At 47.9% G+C, this 27652-nt stretch overlaps 2 protein-coding genes across 4 annotated transcripts in view; one reads left to right on the forward strand and one right to left on the reverse strand.

Moving 5' to 3' along the window:
* Nucleotides 1-5436, forward strand: part of AFG3L2 (AFG3 like matrix AAA peptidase subunit 2) — a 49392-nt gene extending 43956 nt beyond the window's left edge. Inside the window, exon 17 of one of the 2 annotated variants that reach the window (XM_021929923.2) lies at nt 4601-5436. In XM_021929923.2, coding sequence (XP_021785615.1) covers nt 4601-4819 — 219 coding nt within the window. In that variant the 3' untranslated portion in view covers nt 4820-5436. The remainder of the gene's footprint in view (nt 1-4600) is intronic. The other variant, XM_021929924.2, reaches the window with a different exon arrangement.
* A 2397-nt stretch (nt 5437-7833) lies between these two features.
* On the reverse strand, nt 7834-26833 carry TUBB6 (tubulin beta 6 class V). 2 transcript variants are annotated; one of them, XM_021929926.2, is made up of 4 exons: nt 26552-26833; nt 26106-26214; nt 23868-23978; nt 7834-9350 (listed from the first exon to the last, which is right to left on the reverse strand). In XM_021929926.2, the coding sequence occupies exons 1-4, from the start codon at nt 26606-26608 to the stop codon at nt 8287-8289; spliced, it is 1341 nt and encodes a 446-aa protein (XP_021785618.2). In that variant the 5' UTR covers nt 26609-26833; the 3' UTR covers nt 7834-8286. The 2 variants fall into 2 exon arrangements, with proteins under 2 accessions (XP_021785618.2, XP_031514534.1); XM_031658674.1 differs by lacking the exons at nt 23868-23978; nt 26106-26214; nt 26552-26833 and adding an exon at nt 13323-13404.
* Between the last annotated feature and the right edge of the window lie 819 nt (nt 26834-27652).

A 27652-nucleotide genomic window follows, 5' to 3' on the forward strand; every position in this document is an offset into this window, starting at 1 on the left:
TTTGAGCAAGGCGCATTTGAAATCGAAATATCAACAGGGGTCAGGGTTGCCAGATAGCCAGGTGTTGAGCTGTGAAAGACAGGAAGGCAGAAGAGCCCAGTGCAGATGAGCTCTCTGTGAGGCACTGAGGAGGTCTGCAGTGCTGTGAGAATCTCTCCAGTTATCCTGCCCATCCACAGTCCCAGTGCCTATACTCACACGACTCACGCTGCACAACCAAGGTCTGTTTATTGAAAGGAGAATTGGGTTAGCATGGTAAGGCTCTTGAAACACTAAGTTTTGAAGTACTTTCTGGTCCATCAGAGAAAATGAGCCACGTGCAGAATACTGCAGAGCCAGCCAGGAGGTAGGGAGGCTATGGAGAAGAGAGGGGCTGGGGCCTGTGCTCCTGAAACCATTACCTTGCAGACTCTGCGAGGGCATGGAGTGCGCACCTGAGGGCTTGCCAGCATTCACCCAGCACCTGTGTACCAGGCACTGCCTGAGGCTTCCTTTCTGAAAACCCTGTGACCTCATGAGGTGGCTAACATTAGTGACCTCTTACCTCAGTTTCAGGTGAAGAAGCTGTTACGGAGAGAGATCAGTAGCTTTGCTTAGGGTCATACAGTGGGTAAGCGGCAGAGCCAGGGTCTGACCCAGGTGTCCTGCCTGCAGAGCCCTGGTGGTTCCCCTCTCCTTGAGTCCGTGCGGCCCTGCTAGGCAGCTGCAGAGGGCTGCTGAGCACGTGGTGGCCACTGTGAATCGAGACCTGTTATGTGTCACATGCATGCTGGTTACTGAAGATTCAGCATGAAGAAAGGAATGTAAAAAAACCTCGATCATGTTTTGTATCATCACATGTTGAAATAATATTTTGGCCAGGCACTGTGGCACATGTCTATAGTCCCAGCACTTTGGGAGGCTGAGGTGGGTGGATCAGTTGAGCCCAGGAATTGGAGACTAGCCTGGGCAACATGGTGAAACCCCATCTCTACTAAAAATATTAAAAATAAGCCTGGTATGGTGGCATGTACCTGTAATCCCAGCCACTGGGAGGCTGAGGTGGGAGGATCACCTGAGTCCAGGAACTTGAGGCTAGAGGCTACAGTGAGCTGTGATCATGCCACTGCGTTCCAGCCTGGGTGACCAGTGAGACCCTGTTTCAGGGGAAAAAATATATATATACACATATATACACACACACATATATGTGTGTATATATATGTTTTTGATATATTGGATTAAATTATTGAAATTTAAATGATGGCCCACAACTATGGTGTGTGTGTGTGTGTGTGTGTGTATAAGCAAATTGAGAATTAAAAATTGTCTAAGAAGGAATCCTAAAGCCTTTTTTTTCTTACGTATATGCAGACAATATATTTTAAAAATCAGAGCATTGGCCGGGCGCGGTGGCTCAAGCCTGTAATCCCAGCACTTTGGGAGGCCGAGACGGGCGGATCACGAGGTCAGGAGATCGAGACCATCCTGGCCGACACGGTGAAACCCCGTCTCTACTAAAAAATACAGAAAACTAGCCGGGCGAGGTGGCGGGCGCCTGTAGTCCTAGCTACTCAGGAGGCTGAGGCGGGAGAATGGCGTGAACCCGGGAGGCGGAGCTTGCAGTGAGCTGAGATCCGGCCACTGCACTCCAGCCTGGGCGGCAGAGCGAGACTCCGTCTCAAAAAAAAAAAAAAAAAAATCAGAGCATTATAGTATTCTGGTTTTGTAAACAGTCCTAACCTTTTAGAGATGCAGATTAATATATATATATATATGGATAAAATGATATGACATCTGGGATTTTCTTAAAAATAATCTAGACAGTTGAAACAAGAATATTTCTAAATTGATCACTGTTGATAGTGGTTACATGGGGATTATCCATTCTTTCCAGTTTTATACCTATTTGAAGCATTTTATAATATTTTTTAAAACTGAAAAGATAAGAAAACTTTCATAATTTTATATCTTTAAAAACATAACATTTATTGCAAACTACAGATAGATTAAATTTCAAAGTAAGGGGTTATCTCAGGAAATAAGTCCACACCTGTAATCCCAGCACTTTGAGGGGCTGAGGCAGCGGGATCACCTGAGGTAGGAGTTTGAGAACAGCCTGGCCAACATGGTGAAACCCGTCTCTACTAAAAATACAAAAAATAAGCCAAGCATGGTGGTGGATGCCTATAATCCCAGCTACTTGGGAGGCTAAGGCAAGAGAATTGCTTGAACCTGGGAGGCGGAGGTTGCAGTGAGCCAGCATTGCGCCACTGCACTCCAGCCTGGGAGACAGAGTGAGACTGTCTCAAAAAAGAAAAAAAGAAATGTTATTTTATGAGATCAGCTTATAATTTAAACTGCTTAATTTTCTTTACACTAGGCAGATGATCTAACAAACACTGTTCCCTCCTCTCATGATACCAGCGCACCTCCGTGTGTGTAATCCAGTAGAGGACCCTTTTCTGTAGCCTGTAAAACATGCAGTGTCAGATTTATGGTGCAGCTGTAACAAATGAATAGAACTTCAAAGTAAACTATTGTCACATTAACCTTCCTGCCTTCATTTTGTATCTCTGCCTTTGTTTATAAATATATATGTAAATATATATATATATATATATATAAAAGACGGACTTTCCCTCTGTTGCCCAGGCTGGAGTGCGGTGCCTCCATCTTGGCTCACTGCAACCTCCGCCTCCTGGGTTCAAGCAATTCTCCTGCCTCAGCCTCCCAAGCAGCTGGGATTACGGGCAGGTGCCACCACGCCCGGCTAATTTTTGTATTTTTAGTAGAGACAGGGTTTCACCATGTTGGGCAGGCTGGTCTCGGAACTCCTGACCTCAGGTGATCCGCTGCCCCAAAGTGCTGGGATGACAGGTGTGAGTCACTGCGCCTGGCCATATGTTTTTTTATGTACCGTTTAAAAGAAACTTTTGACAAAATAAACTTAACAAACAAGTTTATTTGAGCAAAGAACAGTTTGGGAATCAGGCAGCCCTCAGAATTAGAAGTTCAGAGCTCTGCTCTGGCAGCATGAGCAGCAAGCTTTTATAGGCTGAGCGTAGAAGCAAAGGAAAGGAACTGCAGTCACATGTTGCTTAAAGATGGGGATACGGTCTGAGGAGTTTGCTGTTAGTTGATTTTGTCACCATGCAGGCATCAGAGTGCACTACACCTGCTACACCCCTAGGCTCTGTGGTACGGCCTATTGCTCCAAGGCTGCAGACCCGCTCGCATGTGACTGTACTGAATGCTTCAGGCCATTGTAACACAATGTATTTAAACACATCTAAACATAGAAAAGGTACAGTAAAAATAAGGTGTTATAATCTCATGGGACCACTGTCCCATCGTTGACTGAAACATCGTTAGCAGCGCATGACTGCTTGATTGGCTGCTGTTGGGCGTTCGCCTTATTTGTGTGGTCCAATGCATGGTCCCAAGTTCTGCCACTAGCTGGCTCGTTGGCTGTTCATGATTGGTAGAAGCTTAATTTGAAATTAGTTACAAAGAATGCCTCCAGGTTAAGTTCCAGTTTGTTTGTTTGTGTATGGATGGGTTCTGGGTACAGAAAAAGCCCTAAGCTAATGGCTCCTGCCTAGTCTGGTTTTTGTGTTTTTTGTTTTTGTTTTTTGAGACTGAGTCTTGCTCTGTTGCCCAGGCTGGAGTGCAATGGCGCGATCTCGGCTCACTCAACCTTCGACTCCTGGGTTCAAGCCATTCTCCTGCCTCAAGTAGCCGGGTTTACAGGCACCCACCATTGCCTGGTTATTTTTTTGTATTTTGAGTAGAGACAGGGTTTTGCCATTTTGGCCAGGCTGGTTTCGAACTCCTGACCTCAGGTGATCCACCTGCCTCGGCCTCCCAAAATGCTGGGATTACAGGTGTGAGCCACCGTGCCTGGCTGCTGATTGTGCTTTAATGCACATAAAAAGATACATTCCTGTTGCCTCAGAAAAGCAAACATAAGATGCTGCGCACACTGAACATCTTTGTTTTTTTAATTGAAGTGTGTGTCTCTGAGATGTATACAGAACATGCACAGCTTCCTCCCTTTTTTTTTTTTTGTGAGAAGGAGTCTTGCTCTGTCGCTAGGCTGGAGTGCAGTGGTGCAATCTTGGCTCACTACAACCTCTGCCTCCCACGTTCAAGTGATCCTTCTGCCTCAGCCTCCCAAGTAGCTGGGACTACAGGTGTGCGCCACCATGCCCAGCTATTTTTTCATATTTTTAGTAGAGACAGGGTTTCACCATGTTCGGCAGGATAGTCTTGATCTTGTGATCTGCCCGCCTCAGCCTCCCAAAGTGCTGGGATTACAGGCACGAGCCACCGCGCCCAGCCAGCTTCCTCCTTCTTTATTATAGATGGTCAGCGTTTATTGTGCAGATGTATGGAAATGTGTCTAGTATGGAAATGTGTCCCTTACAGATGGACATTGGTTGCTTTGATATTTTGCACATCTTACTCTAAAACTATGCAACCTTATGTATGAGATACCTTAAATCCTTTTTTGGTCTTAAATCCTCTTGTGGAATGGGGTCACTCATTTTAATAAATTAATATTTCTGAATAGACTTTGCTGAGTAGCTGTATTTAATGGAAATTGTTCATATTTCAGGTTGCTCTTCTGTTGTTAGAAAAAGAAGTATTAGATAAGAATGATATGGTTGAACTTTTGGGCCCCAGACCATTTGCGGAAAAATCTACCTATGAAGAATTTGTGGAAGGCACTGGCAGCTTGGACGAGGACACCTCGCTTCCAGAAGGCCTTAAGGACTGGAACAAGGAGCGGGAAAAGGAGAAAGAGGAACCCCCGGGTGAGAAAGTTGCCAACTAGACACCCAGAGGGAGGCTGTCTCAGTCTGTCCGCTGTGGTTTCAGCTGGTGCATTATTTCGGCTGTGGCTTTCAGAAGGATGGAAAGGCTGCGCTGATTGGAGCCAGCCACTGGCCCAGCTGAAATGATGGGGAGAGGAGTCCTTAGTCCTTTCAGCCTCGGAGGTCACAGTGGGTGGCAGGTGACTTTCCAGAGGCCTTGAGGGAAATGCACACTGTCCCACAGCCTCATTGGCTCCCAGATGGGCTGGAAAGCTTGAGCCCAGAGTGGCCGAGGCTGGACCCTGGGGCACCAAGTTGGGTCGGCTGACCGTGCGGCAGGGATCCTTGCACTGGACTCTTAGCGTGTGGGAAGATGCTTTCTCTCTGTCGCCCACTCTTCATTCCTGTTTCTCCTCAGTTCCCCTGTGCAGATGGGCTGTGAAATTAAATTGGAGTCCTGATAAGAACATTTTAATTTGACTTAATATTTTAAAGATTGAATCCAGATCACCTGTTGCTGTCTTAATGGAATGGTTTTCTACAGGAGCTGTAACATACTTAAAAATATGAATGTATTATGTAAATATGGCTTCTTTACATAATAAAATGTCCACACTGTACCTTGTTTCAGAACACATAAAGGACCCCTGTTCATGCTCTGGATATTTTTAGAAAACATAATGGCAAGAAATTAAATTCTCTTGCTTTTTAGAGGAGAGTCCTTCAAAATCTCAGCCTCGCTGGTTCTCATCAGCTCCCACAGGAGGCTGGAACCTTCTAGAGTTATATGTCCTGCAAAGATGCACTGAGCTCTGGATATAAAGTACATGGGTCCTGAGGGGTTGGTCCTGGCCTGAATTCACGATAACCACCCAGTGCAGTCCTCAAGAGGCCAGCCACGGCCAGATGTTGGCCACACCTCCTGGGTCTAGAAGTTAACGCATAACTGTAGCAGGCCTGGCAGGCTGACCTGAGCCATCACCTGGATTTCAGAGAAGGAAAAGTGGAACTAAGCTGGAGTCCCCTGGGCCCTGGCTCTCTGGGGACATCTCAGGAGTGGACTGAATGGTAACCTGCTCCTATTGTCTACTAGAAGGGAGTTATTGGTTATGTGCTTCCAGAAAAGTGAGTCTGTAGTGTTGCAAACCTATTATCATAATTCCTAAAAAAAGATGGCATGAGGAAGATTTGCTAAGTCTTCTGTTAATTGCTGCTATTTGGACATGGAGGAGACACTGGCATTTTTAACTATTTACATTTTTAGCAGTCTGTTTTAACAGCACTCCAGCTTTTTAACATTACTCCAGCTTGCCTTGTGTGGTGTTGATGTCAGAACAGTGGCTTTAGAATTAACACAATCTAGTGGCATCCCTGCCATGGCCCCAGGCCATGCATGCTCCATCCATGGCTACTTTCCAGCATCCTGAAATGCCCACCTGTCCCCTGGCAGGCCATGGAAGCAGCTGTTTGGACTCCATAGCTCAGCATGCCAGGAGAACAGGCGTCCCCTGCTTGACCTCTGCACCTGCAGGCGTGCCACACTGGCCACTTCCTTTCCTCATGGGGTGTTTTTGGGAGGTGCCCAATGAAGCATGGTTTCCAGGCTGAGGCTCACACAGTTGTGAGGGTGCCGGGTGTGCTTTTCACCACACAGGCAGTAGATAATTAGGTAGGAGTCACTCTCTACTCCTTACCCAACCACTGCAAGACGTGGAGCCAGCGTGGGCTGCCCTCTCACAGGCCTTGGCTTTGAGGCCTCCCAGGGGATGAGAGTGGGGCCGATGAGACGTGTGTCAGGCTTGATACAGTAAGTGACAAAGTCAGATAGCACTTTGTCACCCGTGTTTCTGGGTGAGGTGAGCCACCTTAAGCTCTGGGCCCTGGACGACCGCCAGCGTGGCCTAGAGCTGCTGCTCAGCCTGCGCAAGTGGCCCTCTGTGCTAGGAGGAGCGGTGGCTACCTGTGCCACCACCATGTGGGGCCTGCTCACGCATGGATCTTTCCTTTCCACGGTCACACGGAACATGTTTTCAGGACAGATGTAAGTGGTGAGCTGGTAAGATTTATTTTTACTGTGGTCTCAGAATAGTTCAGATTTCTGCAAAATGATCTGTAATCACCTCAAGTCATGCTGCTGTGTTCAGTGATGAAGTTTCCATCTTCCCAAGGCTGGGGCTTAACAAAATTGCTAGTGAATGTAAGGCCTGGGATCACAGACCACGGGTGTTGTGGTTGTACTGTGGGGCACCCTAACCCTCAGTGGCCCTGAATGACAAAGCTTTGTCTGTCTCTCATTCCCTGTCCAACATAGGTCAGAGTGGGCTCTGCCCAGGATGGTCACTCAGGAACCCAGACAGGTGGACAGGAGGGATTGGGGGGCTGCCCACATGGGAGGCAAAGCAGGAGGGCTGGCACTGGCACGTGACGCTTCCACCCAGGGGTGACACGCTATACTCATAGCTAGAGCAAGTCCCATGTTCACAGCTTCAAGAGGGCAGGAAGAAGTAAAGCAGAAATATTGTAAACAGCGAGGTCTGTACCAGGCACTAGCGGGGCTACCATGCGTGCCCCATGGAGTCCGTCTTTGGAAACTCCAAAGGCGTGGCCGGTGGTAGAAGCCATCAAGTGTGATGGGCCACAGCAGAAAAGGGCCCATCCCTTCCACGCAGGGCTGGCTGTTGTTACCCCAGCTCCCACCCAGCACCCCTGGCTTTGTCTGGAGGCCAAAAGGCCTTTCCTGTGGCTCCTCTGGCTAGAAGGTTGGGGAACCCTAGCCCAGAACCTGACTTGGGATTCTGTGGGCGTCTAAAAGGTGGCTGCGGATGTGAAGAGGGGCTTTTGTTTGTGCTACATTGCCTTCCAGCTATCAACAGTTTTGGCCGCCCCGCTTAAAGCCTCCATTTAAAGAACAGCCCTTTCCTCTGTTGTTTTCGTGAAGTGGGGAGTTGTTCACCCTAGGGAGAGACCAGTGACCCGAGTAGCCAATGTAACCATACAAAGTGGCTTACGTCATTTATGCACATGGCTAGAGAGATGAAGACACACATTTAGTAATTTATTATGAATCAATTATTTCAAAGTCCCATACTGCATATTCATATAAGGCAACACGGCACAACTTCAGGCTTCATCACAAAGGATGAAAAAGACTGTTTCTAACTCCCCTGCTAATTCTCAGACATGCTTGAACACTTAATGGAAGGTGAAGTTTATTTCGTGGCCCCTCAGTTCTCTTTCAAGTCCTCTAGTAGAAAGTCTCCATGGTGTGATCTTCTGATTGGGTAGAACCCGCAAGTAATTCTCTGCTGTTTTAAAGTATTGTCTTTGTTCCAGATGACTAATTACATGACTTGGCTGCATTTGTGAGGGGCCGACACCAACACAACAGACCAGTGCACCATTCAGGGCCATGGGGTAGGAGGCACCAGGGTTCAAGAAGGAACTTGCGTGTTGTAGGATCTGAGCTGGGGCGGCTCCTCTATTCCGGCTATCCGTCTATCTCCTCTTCTTCATCCTCAAAAGCTTCCTCCCCGTCATTGGCGGTGGCGTCCTGGTACTGCTGGTACTCGGATACCAGGTCGTTCATGTTGCTCTCGGCCTCGGTGAACTCCATCTCATCCATGCCCTCGCCCGTGAACCAGTGCAGGAAGGCCTTGCGCCGGAACATGGCTGAGAACTGCTCGGAGATGCGCTTGAACAGCTCCTGGATGGCCGTGCTGTTCCCGATGAAGGTGGAGGCCATCTTCAGGCCGCGGGGCGGGATGTCGCACACGGCCACCTTCACGTTGTTGGGGATCCACTCCACGAAGTAGCTGCTGTTCTTGCTCTGGATGGCCAGCATCTGCTCGTCCACCTCCTTCATGGACATGGGCCCGCGGAACACGGTGGCCACGGTCAGGTAGCGGCCGTGGCGCGGGTCGCAGGCTGCCATCATGTTCCTGGCGTCGAACATCTGCTGGGTGAGCTCGGGCACGGTCAGGGCCCGGTACTGCTGGCTGCCGCGGCTGGTGAGCGGCGCGAAGCCGGGCATGAAGAAGTGCAGGCGCGGGAAGGGCACCATGTTCACCGCCAGCTTGCGCAGGTCGGCGTTGAGCTGGCCCGGGAAGCGCAGCGAGGTGGTGACCCCGCTCATGGTGGCCGACACCAGGTGGTTGAGGTCCCCGTAGGTGGGCGTCGTCAGCTTCAGGGTGCGGAAGCAGATGTCGTAGAGCGCCTCGTTGTCGATGCAGTAGGTCTCGTCCGTGTTCTCCACCAGCTGGTGCACCGACAGCGTGGCGTTGTAGGGCTCCACCACCGTGTCCGACACCTTGGGCGAGGGCATGACGCTGAAGGTGTTCATGATGCGGTCCGGGAACTCCTCGCGGATCTTGCTGATGAGCAGCGTGCCCATGCCCGAGCCCGTGCCGCCGCCCAGCGAGTGCGTGAGCTGGAAGCCCTGCAGGCAGTCACAGTGCTCGCACTCCTTCCGCACCACGTCCAGCACCGCGTCCACCAGCTCCGCGCCCTCCGTGTAGTGCCCCTTCGCCCAGTTGTTCCCTGCGCCCGTCTGGCCTGCAACAGAGAGAGTCCCGTGCCGTTTAAACAGGAAGGGGCTGCGCCAGCACCGTGCCTGGGCACCCACAAGGAGGGCGTGAAGTGATTCCATGGTGCGCTGTTAGCCAAAGGGAGGGGCCGGGGAAACAGGCACCCACCAACGGGGCAGGTGAGCAGGTGCACTGGTACGTTTTTAGGCAAGTCAGAGTAGCTACTGATCAATTTTAAAGATGTATATACATTTGGACTGGCTGTTCCATGTTAAATAGGTTAATTCATGCACATGGTAGAATTCAAAGGGAACAAAAGCTATACATTAAAAAAATAAGTTACCTGCCGGGCGCGGTGGCTCATGCCTGTAATCCCAGCACTTTGGGAGGCTGAGGCGGGTGGATCACTTAAAGTCAGGACTTAGAGACCAGCCTGGGCAACATGGGGAAACCCCATCTCTACTGAAAATACAAAAATTAGCCAGGCGTGGTGGTGGGGAGCCTGTAGTCCCAGCTACTTGGGAGGCTGAGGCAGGAGAATTGCTTGGACCTGGGACCCGGGAGGTGGAGGTTCCAGTGAGCTGAGATGGTGCCACTGCACTCCAGCCTGGGGGTCAAGAGTGGGACTCCATCTCAAACAACAAAATAAAGTTCTCTCCTTTGGGCTTTCTGAATTTTGTACTAAGTATTTTATTTTCAAAACTGACACTTTTTCATGTTAATGAAGCCCCTCATTCATCAACCAGAATTACTGTTGCAAAATGTTTGCAGAATCAATTATTTATTCTGCTCCTATAATTAAATACTAAGCACAGGAAGTAATTCCTGCCCTCAAATTCTTTCCAGGCCAGTTGAGAAAAGGAGCTTAATATGCCTGAAAGACGTCTGTATTTTATGCAGAGTTGAAGTAACAAGAAAGAGACCTAGTTAGTCTGTTTTCTGTATAATGGTGCATTTTGGCCAGGCAGGCTTATGTATACCTTTACCTAAAAAATATTTGAATCTGAAAGATTGGCTCTTAAATTTAAAATCCTATTTTTCATTTTATCTCATTTTAAAATGGGGTATTTCACTAGCGGAAGCATTTTTTCCCAGCTGTAAAAATTACACAGGTTTGTATGTCCATATGAACAGATGCACTTAGGAGTGGGAGGAACTAATTTTTGCTTTTGCTTTTCTGGCACTACAAGTTTCACATAATGCAATGGCTTTCATACACTGCTGTCAACATTTGTATTTATTTATTTAGAGACAAGGTCTCATGCTGTCACCCAGGGTGGTGAACACTGGCACCACCCTAGCTGACTGCAGCCTTGAACTCCTGGGCTTAAGTGATTCTCCCACTTCAGCCTCTTGAGTAGCAGGGACTACAGGCACATGCCACTACACTTGGTTAATGAACATCTGAAAAAACCAGATACTAAATACTTCATTCATTTTAAAGTTAACATTATTATTTTTCATAAATCAAATAGTTGCATATAATTTATTTTCTGGAAATAATATAATCACTTTGAAAAACACTTATTCTGTTAAATATATCGATAGAATATATTTAAAAATCAGAAATGATTCCAATCAGTTGAAGTTGATTCTTTTTAATTTCCTGTGATTACAAAGTTTTAAATAATGTTATCTACATATATATACATATATATATATATATATATATTTTTTTTTTTTCCTATTAGTTCACTTATCCAAGGGTGAATATTAAATACTGCCAGAATGGGCCAAGGCTTGGGATCAACTCTATTCCTCTTAATTTTTACATATATGAGAAATCTTGTCTACAGATACGTGTAAATGGGAATGAATTATGTTCTACAGTGTCATTCAGTTCTTTGTCTTCAGAGTTACATCCCAAAATTCAAATAGTGACCTGTTATCAAAAAGTATTTTCAAGCCTGGGCAACATGGCAAAACCCCATCTCTACTAAAAATACAAAAATTAGCTGGGTTTGGTGGTGCATGCCTTTAGTCCCAGCTACTTGGGAGGCTGAGGTGGGAGGAATCACTTAAGCACAGAAGATGGAGGCTGTAGTGAGCCAAGACTGTGCTACAGCACTCCAGCCTGGGTGACAGAGCAAGACCCTGTCTCAAAAAAAAAAAAAAAGTATTTTCAATCATCTGTCACGTAATAACTCAATTTTGTTTGTTTATTGATTTATTTTGAGATGGAGTCTTACTCTGTCACCCAGGCTAAAGTGCAGTGGCACAGTACTGTCTCACTGCAACCTCCGCCTCCCAGATTCAAGCAATTCTGCTTCAGGCTCCCGAGAAGCTAGGATTACAGGTGCTGGCACCACACCTAGCTAATTTTTGTATTTTTTAGTGGAGAGAGGGTTTCACCACATTGGCCAGGCTGGTCTCCAACTCTTGACCTCAAGTGATCCGCCCACCTCGGCCTCCCAAAGTGCTGGGATTACAGGCCTGAGCCACCGCGCCCGGCCAACAACTCGATTTTGAAGAAAGCAGAATTGGAAACAACCTGACTTGCAGGTCATGCCATTTTATATCAGTCATTCTTTTCTTGTTTCTGAATGTAAAGCAAAAAGGCTTAACCAAGACTTACTAAATACACTATCACTCTTTCACTTTAAGGCAATCTACTTCAGTATACTTAGAGTTGGGAAAATTGAAATACTAATTTCTTTTTTTTTTTTTTTGAGACGAAGTCTTGCTCTGTCGCCCGGGCTGGAGTGCAGTGGCCGGATCTCAGCTCACTGCAAGCTCCGCCTCCCAGGTTTACGCCATTCTCCTGCCTCAGCCTCCCGAGTAGCTGGGACTACAGGCGCCCGCCACCTCGCCTGGCTAGTTTTTTGGATTTTTTAGTAGAGACGGGGTTTCACCGTGTTCGCCAGGATGGTCTCGATCTCCTGACCTCGTGATCCGCCTGTCTCGGCCTCCCAAAGTGCTGGGATTACAGGCTTGAGCCACCGCGCCCGGCCGAAATACTAATTTCTAATATGAGTTTATCAATTTAATTTTTAATAAAATGTTTTAAATATTTTCATGAAATTTTGGGCTGCAGATTTAACTAACTCAAGTCATAAAAACTTGCATTGCATTATACAGACCTCTCCCCACTTACTCCAACTTGACTTTTGTCTACACACGGCTGGTGGCAACAATTCACACCACTGCCCAAAGACCAGCTTCTCTGCTCTCACGTGGGCAGGTCCATCCCTGATGCTGCACACACCCTGGGGGCACTGAGCTATGAAGCAGTGAAACCGCCAAGGCTGCCTCTGAGAGCTGCCAAGTGCTATATCGGGGAAGCAAGCTGCCTTCCACTTGTCGATCTTTAATTAGTGGACAAGGGGCTCCCATGCAGTTGGGGACACCAGCCTGCTCACAGTGAGGTCTACTGGTGGCACCCCTGGGTTCCGCAGTGCATAGCAAGTGCAGCCTTACACAGTGGGTCCTACTCTTGGAGGGAGAACGAAGCGTTTATCGTGCTAAGCACTGTAGGTGTTCAGTGCAAGAAAAAGTCCGTGATTCTTCATTCAGTGTATTGAACTTAATGTTAAAATGTACTGGACTGTTAATAACTCCTATCACATACAAAGGATGCCCTCCTTAAATATCTAAAGAAGTCCTACAAAATCAGTAAGAAAAACAACAGCCATTAGGAAAACAGGCAAAGGCTCTAAACATACAGCTCACAGGAAGGAAATTCCAATAGCTTAGGTGCTGGAAATAATGCTAAACCCTTCTCCGAAGGGAAAGGCAAATTAAAACAAGGAGATTCTGTTTTTCTGCTATGAAACTGACAGAGATCAAAACACCTGAGTTGCACTGGTGAGGGTTTGGGGAAGGCCACTTCCCACAGGAGCTGGTGGAGATAGCCAAGGGCAGTGGCCTCTGGAACAGCTATCAAAATTATCCCCCTAGACACAGCAATTACACTTCTATAGACCCATACATGTGCAAAATGACATATATACAAATGTTTACTGAGGGACAGTTTATAAGAATAAAAAGGGGAACAACCTACATATTACCTGAAGACTGGTTAAATCCATGGCAGTATCTTTGCAGAGGATACTCTCAGCCATCAACAGGAATGAGGCAGCCATAGTTGTGAAATGGAAAGATTTTCAAAATATGTTGCTGGGGAGCCAGGGAGGGACACTAAGGTACTGAACGGTGTATACAGTTGGCTCCACTGTATGTATGTGAATATATGTGTCTGCCTGAACATATCTGAAAGGACATTCAAGAATCTTAACACTAGTTTGGGGTAGGAAGGAGATCACCTTTTCACTGTATACCCTTTTGTTCCTTTTAAGTCCTATGCCATGGAAATGTTTTACCTAGCTAGCTAGCAAAATGAAAAAAAAAATTACTTTATTAAAACATGTACAATGCAATTAAGAAAGCACAGACAGTTGTCTTTGAAGGACGGGGTCCTAAGGGAGTTCAGTTCTAGCTTTATATATTGCTTGTGACATTTTAACTAAAACATGTATTTTATGATAATCAAGTGAAGATTAAAGTATAAAGGAATTTATTCTTATTATTATTTTAGAAATGGGGTCTTCCACTGTTACCCAGGCTGGAGTGCAGTGGTGCAATCATAGCTACTGCGGCCTCCACCTCCTGGGCTCAAGGGATCCTCCTGCCTCAGCCTCCTGAGTAGCTGGGACAATTAAAACATTTTTATTGGCCGGGCGCGGTGGCTCACGCTTGTAATCCCAGCACTTTGGGAGTCCAAGGCGGGCGGATCACAAGGTCAGGAGATTGAGACCATCCTGGCTAACACGGTGAAACCCCGTCTCTACTAAAAATACAAAAAAAATTAGCCGGGCATGGCGGCAGGCGCCTGTAGTCCCAGCTACTGGGGAGGCTGAGGCAGGAGAATGGCATGAACCCGGGAGGCGGAGCTTGCAGTGAACTGAGATTGCGCCACTGCACTCCAGCCTGGGGGACAGAGCGAGACTCCGTCTAACAACAACAACAAAAATTTGTAGAGAAGGTCTCCCTATGTTGCCCATGTTGGTCTTAAACTTTTAAACTCAAGTGATCATCCTGTCTTGGTCTCCCAAAGTGCTGGGATTGCAGGTGTGAACCCCTGAGCCCAGCTCTTCTTTAATGAAAAATTCTAAAATGTCATCAGTAAGTGGGAAATTACTAAATGATGACACATACAATGGTAGGCCCTGTGACTGTCATGGAGGATGTCTGAGATACATTAGTGAACTTTTCAAAAGGCTGCAAAATGGTGTATGTGGCAGTATCCCATTTTCCCCAAACAAAATCAGCTTTGCGTGTGCTCGCCTAAGTGCACATGGACACAGAAAAAAGTCAGCAGGGCTGGGTGTGGTGGCCCATGCCTTAATCCCAGCACTTTTGGGAGACAGGTGGATCACCTGAGGTCAGGAGTTCGAGACCAGCCTGGCCAACATGGGGAAACCCTATCTCTACTGAAAATACAAAAAATTAGCTGGGCGTGGTGGCAGGCGCCTGTAATCCCAGCTACTCCAGAGGCTGAGGCGGGAGAATCACTTGAACCCAGGAGGCGGAGGTTGCAGTGAGCCGAGATGGTGCCATTGCACTACAGCCTGGGTAACGAGCGAAACTCTGTCTCAAAAAAAGGAAAAATGCCAACAGGACACAGCCCAACTGTCTACACACTCAGTTATCCCCCTAGGGAATAAAACCTCAGGGGCCACTAGTAGAAGGCATTAGAGCATTCCCTTTCTGCACCGTATACACAATCTACGTGTACTGTTTGAAAAAAACATGTACAGCCGGGCGCGGTGGCTCAAGCCTGTAATCCCAGCACTTTGGGAGGCCGAGACGGGTGGATCACGAGGTCAGGAGATCAAGACCATCCTGGCGAACACGGTGAAACCCCGTCTCTACTAAAAAATACAAAAAACTAGCCGGGCGAGATGGCGGGCGCCTGTAGTCCCAGCTACTCGGGAGGCTGAGGCAGGAGAATGGCGTGAACCCGGGAGGTGGAGCTTGCAGTGAGCTGAGATCCGGCCACTGCACTCCAGCCTTGGCGGCAGAGCGAGACTCCGTCTCAAAAAAAAAAAAAAGAAAAAAACATGTACAAGCAGTTTGTTTTAACTTTGACATGGAAACATTAAACATTTTTTTTTTAAGGCCAGCTACGATAATCCTAGCACAGGAAGGTGAAGTGGGAGGATTGCTTGAGCCCAGGAGTTTGAGGCTACAGTGAGCTATGATCACACCACTGCACTCCAGCCTGGGTGACAGGGCCAGACCCCATCTCAAACAAACAAAACCACACATTTAAATATTAAACACTGAAGTTTCCAGAGAGCAGAACTGGCCAGCCAAAACTGACCACAGTGGGCGCTCGCACTTGTCTGCAGCGTCAGCCTCCCTAGATATCCGTCTCAGTCCCACTGAGAAGTCAGCTCAGCCTTTCTCTCCTATTGCCTTTGCCCCATTTGGCAGTCCAAAGCCCAGTGCCACTGGCACGGCAGGACCCTGTGGCTCTGGAGAGGGGCCGGGCTAGGCAGGTGCCTGCTGCGTGCTTGCGGCACACCCCGTGGGCCTGGCCATTTTAGTACTCTCAGGTGGCCGTTTCCTTGTGTTTTTCACAAGCCGTAGACGGCGTCTAGAATGTGACTGTTCTCTTACAAACAAGGGATTCTCTTTCTTCCTGCCCAGCTGTGTTGCACAGTGAAACCTGGCTGACTGCCTTCTCTTAGTAGACAAAAAAACAGTCACTGTCCTTCCTAAGCCCCCACCAACTTCTCTCCACCCCTTCCCCACCCAACTTCTCAGGCAGCACCTGGCAAGACTACAACATAGGCATTGGGAGGAACGAGTTCGGGGCTGGTCCACACTCAGTGCTAGAACTGTCCCATTTTACAAAGGAAAGACCCAGGGCAGCTGTCAAAATAGCCTAGGACCTATTTCATTAAAATAGCAGAAACCAACAACTGAAAATAGTAGGTGGCTTTTGGCAAACATAGAACCCCAATCAATCGGACCTTGAGCTAGCTGTAAGTGGACGGAGACGCTGAACTTGACTCCCTCTGCAGCTCACACCATTTACCCAGCTTCCTCAATACTTATAGCATGATTAGCCACGAAATTTTCTGTACTCTTGATGAAAGTAGGAAGCTGGTGACTTCTGAAAAATATTTTGCTACTGTCTCCTAGCAACAGATGTTCCAGTTAAATATTTGGGAGTTGTGAACTGAACATCTTCTGTACTGATACGGTGTGACGTTAGTGACTTCAGACAGTTAGCAGGAGGCTGCCAACTCTAAGCTTTGGCAGTGGGGCTGCAATAGGTACCCAGGGTTTTCTGAGTGCCCCCTCTGGTTTCGAGCTCACACTGGGTGATGGAGTAAGTGTCAAGGGTCTGTGCACTCCTGCCCCCTCTTCTAGCCCTGAATCTGGAAGAAAAAGAAATGCAGAAAGAGGCTGGAAGAATGTTTACCTTTCTGGTGCTTCGTTCTTTTCCCATAAAACTTTCCAACAATCAAATAGGCATGACTGCTATGCAACCAGCAATTCATTACAGAAAAGTTTTTCTTTCTTTTTTTTTGAGACAGGGTCTTGCTCTGTTGCCCAGGCTGGAGTGCAGTGGCGTGAACACTGCTCACTGTAACCTCAACCTCCCTAGCTCAAGTGATCCTACCACCTCAGCCTCCTGAATGGCTGGGACCCCAGATGCACACCACCATGCCTAGCTAATTAAAAAAAATTTTTTTTTTGGCCGGGCGCGGTGGCTCACGCCTGTAATCCCAGCACTTTGGGAGGCCGAGGCGGGCGGATCCCGAGGTCAGGAGATCGAGACCATCCTGGCTAACACGGTGAAACCCCGTCTCTACTAAAAATGCAAAAAATTAGCCGGGCGAGGTGGCGGGCGCCTGTAGTCCCAGCTACTCGGGAGGCTGAGGCAGGAGAATGGCGTGAACCTGGGAGGCGGAGCTTGCAGTGAGCCGAGATTGCGCCACTGCACTCCAGCCTGGGCGACTAAGCGAGACTCTGTCTCAAAAAAAAAAAAAAAAAATTTTTTTTTTGTACAGAGAGGATCTCACTATGTTGCCCAGGCTGACCTTCAACTCCTGGGCTCAAGTGATCTACTTGCCTCAGCCTCCCAAAGTGTTGGGATTATAGGCATGAGCCACTGTCCAACTGCTAAGTTTTTTCTTTCTTTCTTTCTTTCTTTTTTTTTTTTTTTGACAGGGTCTCGCTGCATCACCCAGGGGGGCAGTGCAATGGCTTGATCTCAACTCACTGCAACTTCCGCCTATCAGGTTCCAGCGATTCTCCTGCCTCAGCCTCCCAAGTAGCTGGGATTACAGGCGCCTGCTACCACGCCTGGCTAATTTTTGTATTTTCAGTAGAGACAGGGTTACACCATGTTGGCCAGGCTGGTCTCGAACTATTGCCCTCAGGTGATCTGCCCGTCTGCGCCTCCCAAAGTGCTGGAATTACAGGTAACTTTCACTCTTAAAAGTGTACACTACTAACCTAAATAATTTCAAACTCTATTTGGAAATGGAATGACACTGGTTTACTGTAATTTACCAACTCTAACTGAAACAATATGGTATAAAGCCAGTGAGGATAGATCATCTCCAGTTCACAGACAATTCTGCCTCTTTTACTGGAGAACGACTTTAAAACTATTTAGCTAAACAATATAGAATGTTTATACATTCTGGATACTTCTCCATTCTCCATAATATGTTATTTTAACAAATAAGCATATTCATTTAAACAAGTCACAATTCTTAAAATGGTGTCAACTTGCTAAAATTCCTATTGAAGACGTATCATATCAGTACAACCTGTTGAAAACTTAAAATATTCTCAATCAAAAATAGGGTTGCATGTCAGACAAAGCAAAGATGCAAGAAGCAATTTCGGGGAAGTTTTTATGTGCCAAAGGTAATTTCTAATGTTTTTGAAGGCTTACAGGGACAGTTAGACAACTAAATGGGCACCGTAGGTCTGTCTTAATTTGTCTTAATCTTCGTGACCCCATTTGTCAACAGCTAGAAAGACCTTACACTCTCCCAATGTTCAATTCAAATAAACCAAAGAAAACTTCACAATTGCTCAAGTGGCAGCTATGAGAAACTAGCTTCTCACCACTTCAGTAGTTTGTGATGCACTCATTTCATAAAGATCAGTTCATGGCTTTGACTCTCTTGAGGCCTGGCCAGGTCCGGGCTGCACTGCGCTGACAGCTGGTGGGTGAGGCCTCCTCGGGGCACCCATCCAGACTGGGTTGGGTCCCTCAGTTGCTGCCAGACCTGGGGCAGACTGGGCCGGGGCCAGACAGCCATGACCTGCCGAAACCTTCTCCATGAAAGCTGCCTTTTCCGTGACCACACCTTTTAGACAACTGACATCTTTCTTTTGACACAGTTAAGGCACGCAAAAGCATACGAAAAACAATACCATGAATCTCTACACACCTACTACCCCTTTAAGAAATAAAACCAGCCACTGGTACATGAAGCCCTGTGTAACAAGTCTGAGTGTGAACATACTAAATTATGCAGAACTGGATACTTTTTTCCTTTTTTATCTCAAAAAGCAGTAATGGGTGTGGCATGAGTTTCAGCTAACCACCCTTCCCCTGGGGAACAGTGCAGTGTGCGCTGAGTTGCATTTTAATATCCTGTCTTCCGGCTCCTGTGTGTGTGAGTCCTGGCGTGATATGTGTGCAGGTTTCTCTGTTTTACACTGACAATTTATGTCAGCATAGAATAGAAGGGCCAAATTCAGAGCTGTTCTTACACTTCCTATAAAGTAGTTTGTAAAGCTCTGAGTCTCTCATAAAATAAGCATTCAGTTGCTACGTTTCTTTGAAAAGTTTAATTTCAGGCAAAAGTGCAGCAAAAACTATGCTCTCAGACACTGCTGGTGGCATTAATCCAACTGGAAGTGTGTAAAAAGGGCTTAAATATCTTCACTCTTTGACCCAGTAATTTTGCTTCTCGAGAATCTATTCTGAAATCAAAGTCAGAAACTGACAAATTTAAGTGAATCAAGATGTTCAATATTCATTTTAAGAACAAGTTGGAAAGAAACAGCTTCCTGATTATTGGCCATTATATAGTTGCATAAAGAATTAATTACACATTATGGAGCTATTAAAAATTATGGATTTTAGAAACTGAATATGGTTTATAATGTCCAATGGAAAAAGACATAAATGATACCATGATTACAAGTAATGAAAGCCAGCAAAAAGAAAGAAACAAAGATGAAAAATATACGTCAGTGCTGACAATGATTATACTAAGATGATGGGCGGAATTTTTTTTAACTCTAGTTTTAAACTTTCTAAGACTGTGGTTATATTAGTTTTTGCTGAAAAAAAGCAAAGTTTAGAAAGCAAAGCAAAGTAAAAATTAAAAATAAATACAAATCACTCAGGATGGTGGGGATTTTAAATATATTCCCCTTTATGAGACAATGTCAGCTGTGTCACCTGCTGTGCTTCCTTTTTTGGATTTAGTTGCCAGAAACCCAGAGCTAAAATTAATTCTCAGCCACAGCTGAGCTCACAGTTGACTCTGTGTTGTAAACTGCTACATTTATGCCTGTCTTTTACTGTTGTTTCATATCCTTGTTTGAAGAAGGTATATACTTGACATAACTAAAACTTTAAGATCTTCTTTATCTATAAAAATTCACAGATGTGCTTGTTACTGTTTCCCTATCTCAGGAAGGACTCCTGCGGGGGAGGCAGGCAGCGGGGGACGCAAGCAGGCAGCAGCCAGGGAGGCAGGGAGGCAGGCAGGCAGCGGGGGAGGCAGGCAGGGAGGGAGGCGGGTTTTCACTGCATGGCCTTTCCAGCTGTGCACCACATGCACACACTGCCTATCAAAGAAGAGGTGTGATTTCTAAAAGGTGTGTTAGTTGGAAACACATGAATTGTGTCTCGTAAAGCTTACTGAGACTACGGTAGACTCAGCCAACTGTAATTCAGACTCAAGAAATCTTAGCTGTCCGCTCAGATTCTCACCAAAAATCCACTGAACCTCACAAGACTGGGCAGAATTCTACAAGGAGGTGGGGAGACAGGGCCATTTCTTCTTGCAGATTCTTACAAGGGTCTGTGACCCCAAGATGTTTGGGGGTCCTTCCTTTCAGACAGTGAAGTGAAGACACCCAGAGAAGGGAACTGATATCCCCAACGGGCACAGAGCTAGGGTCAGCTGCTCAGTTTCCCTCTCCCAGTGCGGTGCTTTCTTCCTGGCTACATTAACTCTGTGACTTGGGAATGTGGTCCAGAAAGAAGGTGTGGCTGCTGAGTCTATACCTACTTAGTAAGTGAGTTATTCAATGCTGATCTGTATAAAGTAGGGCCGTCCTTTTTCCTTCCTCACAATACAGAATATTAATGTTATCCAAGTCAGGTTTTTATTACAGTACTCAGAGAGCAGTCCCTCCAAACTGACAAGGATGACACTGGGCAAGAGGAGCTCTCAGACACCCGCCGTGGGTATGCACATGGATTCAGCTCTTCTGGAGGCCAATCTGCAATCTCTATGTGTGAGCATTTCTGCAGAACAGATTCCGTGAACTGGAACCCTTGGATGGAAATTACTGATTTGCTCAATCTGCTAAGTAGTTCTCTGAACAGCTGTTATTTTCTCAAACACATTCACCAACACTAGGTCTTAGCAGCTTCTAAAATACTGGCCAATCTGGTGGGAGAAAAATATTTTGTTTTAATTGCCCCTCACCTCTAGTTACTAGTAAATTTTGTCTCCAGGTATTTATAGTTTTATTACAATTGTGAATAGAATGTGTTTGCCAGTGATTATTGCTTTTAATGTGATTCATCTGTTCCAGTTTGCTGGGACCCTGACAGTTTTATCACTCAAAGTCTAGTGTCCTGGGGAACACCTCCTCCCAGTTCCAGGCAAATCAGAAAGATTGGTAACCTGATAGCAGAACAATTAATTTCTGAATATTTTATCTTGTGTCTGGCTCCCTTACTAAAGTCTTGTAAGTGCTAGTCATTTTTCAGCTGATAGTGTATCTAGAAACTCCAAGAGAATCATTTCATCAACAAATAACACTTGTCTTTTCCTTTACATGATTTGCATATTTTCTTTCTCTGGTTTTTGTGCACTGGCTAAAGCCTTCAGAACATGGAACAATTGTAGAGACAATAGACATCTGTTTCTTATACCTAATTCTGCTGGGAATGCTTCTAATGTTTCACCAGGGAGTATAATGTTGCTATGGGTTTCTAGTAGATAGTCTGTAAATAAAGGAAGTTTCTTTCTATTTCCAGCTTACATAGAAGTTTTTTTGTCCTCTACAAATCGAGAACACATCCAAAACTTGATCCTTTTTTTTGAGACAGAGTTTCACTCTTGTTGCCCAGGCTGGAGTGCAATGGTGTGATCTTGGTTCACCGCAACCTCTGCCTCCAAGGTTCAAGTGATTCTCCTGCCTCAGCTTCCTGAGCAGCTGGGATTACAGGCATGCACCACCACACTGGGCTAATTTTGTATTTTTAGTAGAGATGGGGTTTTTCCATGTTGGTCAGGCTGGTCTCGAACTCCCGACCTCAGGTGATCCACCCGCCTTGGCCTCCCAAAGTGCTGGGATTACAGGCATTAACTACTGCTCTGGCCTCCAAAACTTTAATCTCTTTAAAAAAATTGTTTCCTGCTGGGAGTCAAAAAAAACTCCACTTTTTGGGAGCATCTATTAAGATATTGTCTTTAATCTATTAGTAGACTTCTTAATGTTGAACCATCCTTGCATTCCTGGGATGTTGCTAGTATTTCTCAAACACTTATTTTGTAGTAGACATTCTAAGTGTTTATTTAATCCTTACATCTTACTAAGAGGTAGACAGTCCCACTTATGATGAGGAAATTAAGTCACAAGTAAGTTAAATAAGTCTAAGGCCACATAGTGAGTGGAAGGGCCAAAATTTTAACCCAGGGAGTGTGGCAGCAGAGCCAGAGTCCTAACCATTACACTATCTAATAGCACATTGTGACCAATATATTTTTTTTTAAATGCAACTGCATTTGATATTCTAAGTATTTTATTTTGGATTTTTGCAGTAAGTTTGATACACAGCTTTTACTTGTATGTTCTAGTAGAAGCTACCTAGCCTCACAGGAAATGTTGGGAAGTTTTCCATCATTTTCTCTCTGGAATGGTTTGGATAATGGGGATTGTCTGTTATCCTCAATTAAACTATCTCTTCCTGGTGCCTTTTGAGAAAGGGGTTGGAATGTAGATTTTTCATGATGTATTTGATTACTACACCATAGTGCTTTTAAGCCAGAATCAGTCTTAAAATTCTTCACATTTTCTTGGAAGACACTGCCTTTCACAGGTATTGGAAATGTTTGATTGAGTGAGGCATTTTTTTTTTAAAGCAATAATGTAAATAGATATGTGGTCTCTAACATTAAAATAGTCAGGTGGGAAACTTCCAAATCTGCCACCTATCCTGTGGGTTCTACTTGATAACACTAATGGTACCACTTCATTTAATTTTATATAATTTTCTTTAGAACTCTACAGAAAGACAGGTTTACCATCATTTTTAGGTGGAAGAAGTGAGGAAAAAAAGGATTTACCTAATTCTGATAAAACCAATATAGGAACCAAAAACAAATGGCAAATAACTTTATAATGATGGGGAGAAATAAGCTAATGTCTAAAACTGTTTCTTAGTTTTTCTTTTTTTGTTTTTTGCTATTTTTGAGACGAAGTCTCACTCTGTCGCCCAGGTTGGAGTGCAGTAGTGCAATCTTGGCTCACTGCAACCTCTACCTCCTGGGTTCCAGCGATTCTCCTGCCTCAGCCTCCTGACTGGCACGTGCCACTACGCCTGGCTAATTTTTTGTATTTTTAGTAGAGACGGGGTTTCACTGTGTCAGCCAGGATGGTATTGATCTCCTGACCTCGTGATCCACCTGTCTCGGCCTCCCAAAGTGGTGGGATTACAGGCATGAGCCACCGTGCCTGGCCTGGTTTTTGTTTTTTAATCAAGAAGTACCAGTAGAAGAATTTCATTTAGAGATATAGAGGTTCCTTCCCACCAAAAAAGTCAAGATTTAAAAAAAAAACTTCCTTGTCATGAACCCAGCTAGGGATAAGGAGGGGTGGGTCTAGGAACCACTGATTTCCATTCACACTTTTTCTTTTTTTTTTTTTTTTGGAGACGGAGTCTCGCTCTGTCACCCAGGCTGGAGTGCAGTGGCCGGATCTCAGCTCACTGCAAGCTCCGCCTCCCGGGTTCACGCCATTCTCCTGCCTCAGCCTCCAGAGTAGCTGGGACTACAGGCGCCCGCCACCTCGCCCGGCTAGTTTTTTGTATTTTTTTAGTAGAGACGGGGTTTCGCCGTGTTAGCCAGGATGGTCTCGATCTCCTGACCTCGTGATCCGCCCGTCTCGGCCTCCCAAAGTGCTGGGATTACAGGCTTGAGCCACCGCGCCCGGCCCATTCACACTTTTTCTATGACACGTGATGCTTTAAATCTGGCATATAAACTAAGTTGATTAAAAAAAAAAAAAAGAAGAAAGTGAGAAAGATGGAACCTACCAAAGATGAAGTTGTCAGGCCGGAAAAGCTGCCCGAAAGGCCCGGACCGCACGCTGTCCATGGTGCCTGGCTCTAAGTCCACCAGGGCGGCCCTGGGCACGTATTTCTGAGCTGGAGGAGAAAAGAACCATCCACAAGAGTTACTTTCAGGTTTCTAAAGGAATTGACTTAAATTCCCACCAATTGACTTTCAAGTCCCACCAGTTCTAGCTGCCTGAAATGGATCAACCAGGGTCTTTTCAGAGGGTACAGGAACTGTCTTAGAATCACAGAATTGGCTGGGCGCACTGGCTCATCCCTGTAATCTCAGCACATTGGGAAGCCAGGGTGGGCAGATCGCTTGAACCCAGAAGTTCGAGACCAGCCTGGGCAACAGAGCAAAACCCTGTTTCTAAACACAAACAAAACGAAAAAAAAAAAATTAGCTAAGTGTGGTTGGTGGTGTGCACCTCTAGTCCTAGCTACTCTGGAAGCTGAGGTGGCAGGATCATCTAAACCCAGTTGTGCCACTGTACTCCTAGCCTGGGGCTACAGAGTGAGACCCTGTCTTTTTTTTTTTTTTTTGAGATGGAGTCTCACTCTGTCACCCAGGCTGGAGTGCAGTGGCCCGATCTCGGCTCATTGCAAGCTCTGCCTCCCATTCTCCTGCCTCAGCCTCCTGAGTAGCTGGGACTACAGGAGCCCGCCACCACGCCTGGCTAATTGTCTGTATTTTCAGTAGAGATGGGGTTTCACCATGTTAGCCAGGATGGTCTAGACCTCCGGACCTTGTGATCTGCCCGCCTTGTCCTCCCAAACTGCTGGGATTACAGGCGTGAGCCACCGCGCCCAGCCGAGACCCTGTCTCTTAAGAAAAAAAAGAAAAAAAATCCCAGAACCTTAACACTGGAATGAGGAACGAACCCAGGCATGACCTGGCAGAGGAGGTTCCAGGAAGAGGCAGGATGAGAAATCAAGTCCCCTGACTTCCTGCCTACTGTATTTTCCAGCTCACCCTGACACCTCTTTCCTGTTAGGAAGTTTTAGGACTTTAGCTCCATGGAAATAAACTATGTATTACAGAAAATTGCCAGGTTTGGATGAAATTCCCTGCTTTGTGACACCTCCCCCATGCATACACATACATGTGCCCATGTGCAGTCTGAGCACCTTGTTACCGGGAGCACTCCACTGGCTCTGTTTCCCCAGAGTCACTCTCATTTTGAGTCAGAGTGTTCTTGTGTGGAATTTTCATGCCAATTGGGCTAGAACTTGTTCCCAGTGAGGACAAGGTTAATGATTCCAAATAGGACCTGCTCTTCAACTCCTGTCCTGCAGTGCACACACCCAGATCGAAAATGGATGTACCCAAGCTGGGCGAGGGGTTAACAGGAAGTGCAGTGTATACTGGAACTGTCCTTAGTGTCCTCTAGAAATTTCATCTTCCATGCCCTGATGTTCCTGGCCAGTCATTGCTGCATAAATTAATAAAACTCCACTAGTTGCTCAGAACTGCCTGCAGTTTCAACTTCCAGGGAGGTTAAAGTCTTTTTGGAGGTCTGCAAGGGACCAGAAGAGTCACTGAAGAGAGCGTTTCTCAAATTTTTAGCCAAGAATCCCCAGTAAGAGATACATTTTAAACTGGGGATTAAAAAAAAAAAAAAAAAAAAAAAAAAAAAAGCTTTGTTTTTCCCAAGGATCCTTGAGAAACGCTCTAATTTACTCTAACAGGGTGTCCCTCTGTCACCCAGGCTGGAGTGCAGTGGCACGATCACAGCTCCCTGCAGCCTCGACCTCCTCGGCTCAAGGCCTCAGTTAACTGTATCACAGGGGCGGGCCACCGCGCCCGGCGAATTTTAAAATTGTTGGAGATCGGGGCGGGAGGGGGCCGGGGTGTGGACAGCCCAGGCTGGTCCTGAACTCCTGGGCCCAAATGATCCTCCAGTCTCGGCTTCCCAAAGCGCTGAGATCAGAGGCTTGAGCCACCGCGCCCGGCCAGACAGAGAGGGCTGGACAGGAACCGCTGCGCTGATTTCACAACGCGAACCAGCGCTCTGGCCCTCGGGATAGGCCGAATCCAGCTGCTTGAATAATAAACTGACGGCGGACTTCCCGCCCCGGAGGAGCGAAGGGAGTGGCCGGGCCTCCCGCTACGTCCCGGGAGAACTTTTCCCGAAGCAAACGAGCCGCGCGCAGAGGCGGCGCCCGAGCGTCCACGCGGGTCCCGGCCGGGCAGGGCGCGGCGGCCGCGATACTCACACGATGACTCATTGTAGTAGACGCTGATTCTCTCCAGCTGCAGCGCCGAGTCTCCCACGTAGCCCCCGGCCGGGTCGATGCCGTGCTCATCGCTGATCACTTCCCAGAACTTGGGCAGGGCGAGGCGAGGGGGACAGACGCTCAGAACCCAGAGCCCCGCACGCCGCCATCCGCGCCCACCCCGGGCGCCCCGGCGGCCGGATTCCAGGCGCGCCTGAGCCGCCGGCAGCCGCTCCCAGTTGGGGTGGGGGCGGGGAGCGAGGAGCGGAGGTTCCCCGGCCGGCCACGCCCTGGGCGCTCCCTCCCTGCGGCCGGCGCGGGTCCGCACCGGGCTCCGAGGACCCAGGGGCGCAGAGCCGGTGCGCGCCCGTGGGGGGTCGCGCCGGGAGACCCGGGGCCCTGCAGCCGCCCACCCGCGGGGAAGCCCCGTGCAGCGCCAGGCCCACCTTGGTGCCGATCTGGTTCCCGCACTGGCCCGCCTGGATGTGCACGATCTCCCTCATGGCGGGCGCGGCTCTGCGCTGGGCACTGGCTCTGCGGACGACGGCGGCAACTGCCGGCCGGCTGCGAGCGTCCCGGGCCCGACTCTCCGCGCCCCCGCCCCCGCCCCGCCGCTCGCCAATGGCTGTGGGCCCCGCCCCGCCGCCCCCGCTGGACGCCGCGGCCCAGCCTGCAGCGGGCGGGGAAGGACGCGGACGCCGGTCGGGGACCCTTGCCGGGAGCCGGGCGGAAAAGGACGGGCCAGGGGCTGGCGGGGAGGAGACGGGAAGGGGCGCGGCGCCCGCCCCCACCCCCGTTTTGCTGCCCCTCGCGGTGCCGCGCCCGAGGGAGACGCGAGTCGGGCCGGGGCGTCGGGGCGGCGGAGCCGACGTGGCCCGCGGGGTCCCAGCGCTGCGCCCGGAGTCCTGCAGCCGCCCGCGCCGAGCCCAGCCCAGCGGGGAGACGGCCCTGGGGCGCGGCGGTGGAGCTTTTCGGAGTCTCTGATCCCTGCGTCCCCGGCCGCACCCCGGGCGCACGTTCAGGGCCTCCCCGTCCTGCTGTTTCCGTCCCCGGAGATACAGGGGCCCTTCGGCTCCGACGACCCCCACTCCTTTGGAACGGGGTTTAGCTCGAGTGACTACAGGGCTGGATCCGAAAATGGACACTCTCTGCGCCGGGTCTACGCAGCCGACCCCTCACGCGTTAGCGAAGAAATGCGCTTCGGCCTGGGAGGGCGCGCGCGAGTCCGTCTTCCCGGCCAGTTTTGCGTGGTGGAAAGGAATGACCGCGGATGCGGGCCGGGTGACTTGGATTTTAATGACCGCGGGTGCGGGCCGGGTGACTTGGATTTTAATGACCGCTGATGCCAGGCCGGGTGACTTGGATTTTAATTCTAGCTGTTTCTAGTTGACAATGCACTTCAGCGGACTCCTCTGTTAACGGAAAAGGTTACCGTAGGGGACCGCCGAGAGCCTTTCAGCCTCCAAAATGCGGGATGCTCCGGCCTCTGCGGTCACAGTGTGCATGCATCAGGGCTTTTGCGGGAGTTTCCTCACTTGAACGCTTCA

The sequence above is a fragment of the Papio anubis genome, chromosome 19 (genome assembly GCF_008728515.1).
Source record: "Papio anubis isolate 15944 chromosome 19, Panubis1.0, whole genome shotgun sequence".
NCBI classification, from domain to species: domain Eukaryota; kingdom Metazoa; phylum Chordata; class Mammalia; order Primates; family Cercopithecidae; genus Papio; species Papio anubis.

Bases quoted from the DNA above. Each gene is read 5' to 3' on its own strand.
- TUBB6 (XM_021929926.2), bottom strand. From the start codon at position 26,608: ATGAGGGAGATCGTGCACATCCAGGCGGGCCAGTGCGGGAACCAGATC. The intron at 26,215-26,551 runs GTGGGCCTGGCG...GCCCTGCCCAAG, and splicing joins GGAACCAGATCGGCACCAAG to TTCTGGGAAGTGATCAGCGA. The intron at 23,979-26,105 runs GTGAGTATCGCG...TTTCTCCTCCAG, and splicing joins CTACTACAATGAGTCATCGT to CTCAGAAATACGTGCCCAGG.